The following is a 7,226-nucleotide window of genomic DNA, read 5'->3' as shown; positions in this document are numbered from 1 at the left end:
TCAGCAGCCCTGTGGAAGACACTGTTACTGTTGTTGCCATCACTGTAGTAACAACTAACAGCCATTGAAGAAATAATTTTGTGCAAAGAGCTTTTGTTGGCTACTTTGGTCCCAACAACTCCCTCATGAGGGAAATTCTTTTCTTTTCCTTACTTCATGGCAGTTGAGAGTTTGCCCAGTGTTTGAGAGCTTGGAAGGGACTGAAACCCAGGTGGTTAGGTGACTGGAACTTTTAATCATTTCTTCCTAAAAACAGAAATGAAGAAAATGGTGGCCTGATGTTATAAGAATGGACATTTCGCTGTGGGCTAGGATCTCTCAGCATTTCACACAGCTCATTATGGTGCAGACTAACAGGATCTAGTTTTACTGAGCTCTAGTTTTTTTATTTTATTGAGAAACAAATAGCAATGAGACAGTTTCAAAACAGGTTACTAGGACAGTTACAATAATTAATACATTGCATATTGTTGTCCTCATAGTAGTTATTCATAGCACAAGATGCAGACATGATATCCTGTCCAAACACTATTAGTACAAATATTTCTTCTCATTGAATTAAGAGAAAGTAGCTTTATATTTATCTTAACTATTCTGCATATACAGATACAAAATGGTCCTTCCTTTGTATCCCCCTTTTTTTGTTTAGTCCTGTCAGAGATGGGTATTCCATTGGCATCTAAATACTATAAGTGCATGAATTCAGCAAAACAATCCAACACAGTCCAGCAGTCTACAATAGTAGTGGGTTATCTGCAGAAATTGTTGACTTGAGCCTTTCACATGAGCTCTAGTTTTTGTGTGTTCAAGGAATACATAATAGATGACTGACTGTGTTGGCTGTTGGTCAGTTTCCAGGGATTCTTGAAAACAAAATTTCCACTGAGTTCAAGTTTTAAAAATGTTTCTGTTAGGCTTCTGCTGTCTCCCATCTTTGTGCCTGTTCCCCTTCTCCCCCCCCCACCCCCCTTAGGGACATTAGCTGCAGCAACCATTGTGTGTTATCTTTCTCTACACTTTGCCAAAGTACTTTGACAGTGTTTTAGACCAAGTCAGTGTGTCTAAAAAAGCCAACCGTTCAAAGGGTAAACAGGTGCTATTACCGTTTTTAACCATTGCATTTAGGTTCAAAAAGATAAGGCAAGATTATTAGTAAGGCTAGTTATTACAAACAAAAGGCTAAGAACAACATTGAAATATTTCAAATGAGGACTCACTTTAAAAGAATTACTCTGGAGTAAAAATTTGAGGAGTTGCTGACCTACATGGAGGCTGATTATTAAGTTTAGCAGTGATAATTAAATCAAATTAATGGGCTTTATATAATCATTAGAGCCACATTAGAGAAATATCACATTATGGGAGAAATCTCCATATGTCAAAATAACAATGGAGAGGGCAACTGGCAAATAGATGACAATGAAATTATATGTAATGAATTAATACATTTTTCTATGTGAATGAAATATATTTTATTTAATAATCACCATGTTAAAATTATTTTGAAAATGAGATGATATCTTCATTTTCCCTAGTGCATTTCATACTTACAGTTGTAGAATTTGAAGAGCATGTCACCTGCGCCACTTTGTCTGGATTTAGCTTCCAGGCTCCAGGATTTCTTTTGAATCCACTGGCCGACACAATTGGTGACCTTCGTTAGCTAGAAAGCAGCTGTTTTTCTATTTTGATTTGGAGTTAGTGTTTTCCAAGTGTCAAGTACATGTAGAGAAATTTTTTCCATAGACTGATATTAAACATTTTATTTATATATTTTTTGTTTTTCATGGCTCATGGGTCTTTAGAAAAGTGATAGCCAACTGGAACATTCCCTGTAAATGCTTTTAGAGGAAAAAAAATCTCCCTTTGGTGCTCTTATGAATGATCAATATCATAGTCATTTATATTTGTGGATATGCTCAGAAACACTGACTGGGTTAAAATTACACTGTTTCTTTGAAAGTTTTTAAGTTTCTACCTAAACAGAAAGCTGGCGTTTTTAAATATTTTTAGGTTTGATTCCTTGTCTTGTCTGCTTAGATACATTGATAAAGTAGCCAGCTGATAACAGTTTAATGACAAATTTTTATTTCATGAATTCTATTTTTTAGCTTCTGGACAAATATAAAAATAATTTCCTTTCTTCTCTTGTTTTGCCTTTATTTTGTGCTCTTTGGGTTCTATGACTTAAATCTTGGTGCGTATTTGACCTCTGTTATGTTCAGTTATGTGTTCTGCCCAGCTCCCTGCAGCACAGCGCAAGCTCTGGGGCAGACCAAAGTGAAGGCAGAGGTCCTGTGGCCTTTAGTGGCAGACACACTGTAGAGACAGAGGGTGGAGTAGGCACCCTGGGCCCGAGGGATGCAGCGGTGGTGGGGGTGGGGTGGGGACGGTACTGAGCAACTGTGGCCTGCAGCCTGGAGAACACAGTCACGATGAAATTAAGAAACCGAGCAGGTGGGAGGGAAACATTGTAAGCTCTGCCACTTTTTAAAGAGTTCCAAGTGAGGTAAAATTGTCTGATATTTTGGGGAACAGTGAATCTAGATGGGATATTCTGTCTCTAAACCTGAAGTTCTCAAGAGAATTATAGTTTTTTCACAGAGCTGTGTGATTTGCGGTAGCAGAGAAATTCCCCTGGCTGTCCTTGCGAAAGAGAGTTGGAGTAGCCATTCCCTTGCTCTTTGTGTTTGCCTCTGTGTAATGGCACACAGGAAAGTACTTTTTAATATACTTTTTTAGCCAAAGCCGATCGATCTTGAACTTAGGATTCCCCTGCCTCAGCCTCCCAAGTGCTGGAAACACAAATGTGTGCCACCATGCCCAGCCTGAGTAATGTTCTAAATATATTGTTTTCGGCCCACAGGAACATTAAACACAACCTATTTTACATCAAATGGAAGTGAACCTTTGGTAACCGATGGTGAAGTTCAAGTGCCTGATATTATTCTCATAAATACAGTTTACAACGCGAGTACAGTGACACCTTCTACTGCACAACCCACTCTACACCTTCCAACTTGGAATGTGGAAGCTCCTGTCTTGGAGGACCAAATTCACAGGAATATAAGTAAGTCTGAGATGCTAAGTGAAAGTGGCCTTTAATGTCTGTTGAGCCCACAGGTAGGTTTTTAATTGCTGCAACCAGTGCTCTGAACTCCCTATGATACATGCAGAGCTCCACTCCTCTGGGAAGCTTAGCCAAAGACGCTAGTCTTACCCATGGGGTGCCAGCAGTTCTGCTGTCCAGACAGAGACTGGCTAAGAAACCAGAACATGCCAAAGCCGTCAACATTCTGCTATGTAAAGATTGTGCTGCTTGCCTAATATGAACGTCTGTGCTAGTGTTTTAAAGTTATGTACTTGAAGATGGTTAAGTTAGCAAGTTAAGTTATTATGCTGTTGGTTCTTTACTGGAGGTCTGCATTACATTGTGGGTGGCAAGCGATTTAGTGAGCCCATGCCCCTTGCTGTTTTGGAGTTATTGATGTGCTCTTTGTAGCTGTTTCCCTTTTCTCCCTCTTTAATTGACTGTGAAACTTAGTTTACATGTTGGTGACTAAAAGTTCCCCCTTGAGAAAAAGGACCTGTACAAAGCTTTTCAGCATGAGGACAAATGGAAGAATTTGTTAGTCACAGCAGAAAGGGAACTGGGAGACAATTTCCCGTGGGTGATAGACAGTGATATCATGGCAGACAACGTAGTCTGGAATGTGACTCTGTCCTTTGCTACCCCTCAGATCTTGAGTAAAATCACAGAACTTCTAGACTGCTTGGTGGGAGCAGATTTGCATGGAGAGTGCCAAGAACTGTGGCTCTCATCCAAACATGAAAACCTGATAAAAACTGAGACCTTTTCCCACAGTTGTTTTGCCTCTTGCTTGACACTTACCAGGATGATAAGGTTATATGGCTGGAAACTACACAGAGCCCATCCATCCATGGTCATTTTCTTTTCTTTCTTGTTCTTGAAATGCACACTGGGATAGACATCTTAGGTCCGGGACAGAATATTTATTTTTAGTCTAAGCCAGGAAGGAAAAGATTAAATTGCCCTTTAGCTATTGCAGTGTATGTTTGCTAGTGTTTGAGGAGAAGCAGGATTATTCTCTTGCTCCAGACCCCAAAAGTCAGACCATCTGAGGGCCGTTGTTTCACTGAGCACTCTGCATTAACTATTTCTGATGCTTAGCGCTCACCAGTGATTTCTAGGGAGACCAGTTCTTTATCTGACAGCAGTGTTGCAAATCAGAATTAGGCCAGGTTAAATTTATTTTCTTCAAGAGTTTAATTTTGATGTTTTATATTTTGGTCATGTGTTTACCTCTTATTATTTGTATGTGTTTTCCATCAGAAGTGCAGAAATAATTTAAATTAAAACAGCCACATTAATGTGGTTGCAATTACAACAATTGTTGCTTTCTTTTACTAAGTGGATTTGCCTGTGGCTTGAAAGTTCCACCATTTTTAAAGACTCAAGTAAGATCAACAAACATACAGACCAAAGAGTAAAGAAGCACGGTGGTTGTTCCTCAGTTTGGAAATTTGGTAGAAGTCTGCTTGGCTCATTTTTTCTTTCTGGGGCTGGAGTACTGCTTCAGAAGATATATTTATTATTTAGCATTGACTTTTGGTATCTATCTGCATAGACTCACTTTACTGTCCACATAACTTATTGCAAGAAATTTGATAACTTTTCATACATTTTACTAACAGCACTAGCCTGTGATAATAGAGCTTTTGATAGTTTTTGGGACTTGTCTGAATATTTTCCTTGTGATTCTCATACCTAAGTGATGAGATTCTCAGGACAGGCAATCTCTCACCACTGTTCAAGGTGCGAAGCTGAGTTGACACAAGTAGTTAATAGCTTGCTTAGTAGTTGGTGCACAGGGCATTGGGTTTCAGATCTTGACATTTCTTTTTCTTTATCTTTTGTTTTTGGTCTTTTATCAAACTCAAGACCTCATGCTTGCCAGGAAGGTACTGCACTGTTGAGCTGTATGCTGGCACTAGTTTTCAGATCTTGAGACGCCTTTCTTAGTGCTTTTTAAGTGTTTACTTCTTTACATATTTTTTAGAGCCAGGCAATAGAGTTTATTCAGTACAAGAGAACAAATTACATATAAGCACAACATAGATAAATCTCAATCTTTTATTGAGACCCTGCAGACTCTTTTTATACAGATGGGACTTGTTGTGTGCCAACTGTTTTCAGCCTCCCAAGAGCTAGGATTACAGGTGTGTGCCACCATGCCCAGTCTCAGTTGCCCTCTCAGAGCCCGGGGCCATAACAACACTCTGGGGATAGAACCCCTGGTAGCTCTGCCTGATTAAGCAGGTGCTTTAATTTGCTAAGCTTTCTGACCTTCCCTATATCACAAAAACTTTATGCCATGAAAAGATGGTAAACCCAAAAGTTCATGCAATAAATGCTTCCATTTAGATGCGGCTGTAGGACACGAAAATTAATATTAGTCACTCAGATTCCTTTCATACATTATGACATTCTCTCAGTGCTTCTATTTCCCCACCATATTTCTTTTAAACTTTGTTTCTATTACACATATGATGTAAATTAGTAAAATAAAAGTTATGAACCTAGAAAAGCTGCGTGTTGAGGTGCATGCTTGCAGTGCTGCTGAACACAAAAGAATAACTGAAAGACTACTGTTGTATACTTCTTATTCTCCTGTGTTTAATTGTTTGCCCTATTTGGTGGATTCTTTCCATTCTCATTCATGGGGCTGTGATCCATTTGCTCTCTAGAACATCATTTGGTAGTCTGTGTAGGCTTGGCTTTGTCATTATGAATTTTTTAGTTGTTATTTGTCATGGAAGTATTTCACTTCTCCATTATACTTGAAAGAGAGTTTTGCAGGATATATCAGTCTGGGTTGGAATTTGTTTTCTTGCAAGACTTGAAGTACTTTGCTCCATGCTCTTCTTGACTTGATGGTTTGTGAAGAGAAATCTGCTGTTATTCCGATCAGTTTTCCTTTAAATGTGATCTGTTTCTTTCCTTTAGCATCTTTTAGTATACTGTTCCTATGCTGAATTTCTGGGATCTTGATTATTATATGTCTGTGTGTCGTTTTAATTGGATTGATGTTATGTGGAGTTCTCTATGCTTCGGTTACTGAATGTCAGATTGTTGCCCCATATTTGGGACGTTTTCTGCTATTACTTCTGCCCATATTATTTTTATATCACTTGTATTGACTCCTTCCTTCTCATTTATGCCTATTAGTCTCACATTGTTCATCTTTGCATTGTCTTGTAGGTATTGAATCATTTTTTTTCCTGCATCCTAGTTGTTTTAAAGAGATCTTTTCTTACTTTTTCACTAGCTGCAATGGTGTCTTTCAGGTCAGAAAGTCTATTTTCACTTTCACACAAACGGTTTTGCCAGCTTGTGATTGAGATTTTCACTTCCTGTATATCACTTTGAACCTGTTTCATAGATTCTATTTCTTTCCTAGATTGTTTATTCAGGGGTTCCATCATTTTTATTTTCTGCTCTATTTTTCTTTATCAATGTATTCTTTAGAAGCACTTAGTACTTCTTTGATTATAGTTACCACTACATTTTTTAGTTCCGAAATTATTTCTGATCTGATTTCTTCTATACCTTTGTGCAGTTGATTCTTTACTGTCAATGCTATTATTTCAGAGATATCTGGCGTGTGATTTCCATTTTCCTCAGTGCTAGTGTCTTCTGCAGTTGTACTGGGTGGACTGGGGGTCTGAGACTGCATTTTGTTCCTTCTCTTTGTCATTTTGTATACCACTGTCTTCTGACCTTTGGTGTAGAGCTTAGATAGAGTTATTACCTTAGCACCAGGTTCGGATCTACAAAGTTTAGATTCCTCCCGGTGGGTGTTGTTTGGATCTGGCTGCTGTGCTCCACTTCTTTCTGCCGCAGCCGATAGAGTTGAACCCTTTGTGTCTCGCTGGCAAGCTGTTCTGCTCCTGAATCAGCTGGGTGGGTCTTGCCTCTAGCCTCTTTGCAGGGAGTTCTGCTGCAGGGTGCTTTGCTGGGCCTGTACACTGGATTGAATGAGGATCCGCGTGCCCTGGGTGGTCTCACTCACATGCTGGGCCTGTGCTCTGGTCCTATTCCAGTTCCTGCAGCCCTGGGTTGTCTCACTCACTTGCTGGGCCTGGGCCTGTGCTCTCATGAAATTCTTAAGTTGTTCTTTGTCATGGAAGTATTTCACTTCTCC

The 7,226-nt window shown here is 39.3% G+C and overlaps 1 protein-coding gene across 1 annotated transcript in view; it reads left to right on the top strand.

The window, feature by feature from the left end:
- The window catches only part of Corin (corin, serine peptidase), a 303,897-nt gene that overhangs the window by 63,320 nt on the left and 233,351 nt on the right, over nt 1-7,226 (top strand). Inside the window, exon 3 of the mRNA XM_023705996.1 lies at nt 2,867-3,070. Coding sequence (XP_023561764.1) covers nt 2,867-3,070 — 204 coding nt within the window. The remainder of the gene's footprint in view (nt 1-2,866; nt 3,071-7,226) is intronic.

Source organism: Octodon degus, unplaced genomic scaffold (genome assembly GCF_000260255.1).
Source record: "Octodon degus isolate 3935 unplaced genomic scaffold, OctDeg1.0 scaffold00235, whole genome shotgun sequence".
Lineage (NCBI taxonomy): Eukaryota > Metazoa > Chordata > Mammalia > Rodentia > Octodontidae > Octodon > Octodon degus.
Note: the sequence above shows the minus strand (reverse complement) of the source record. Positions and strands in the feature narration are given on the sequence as shown.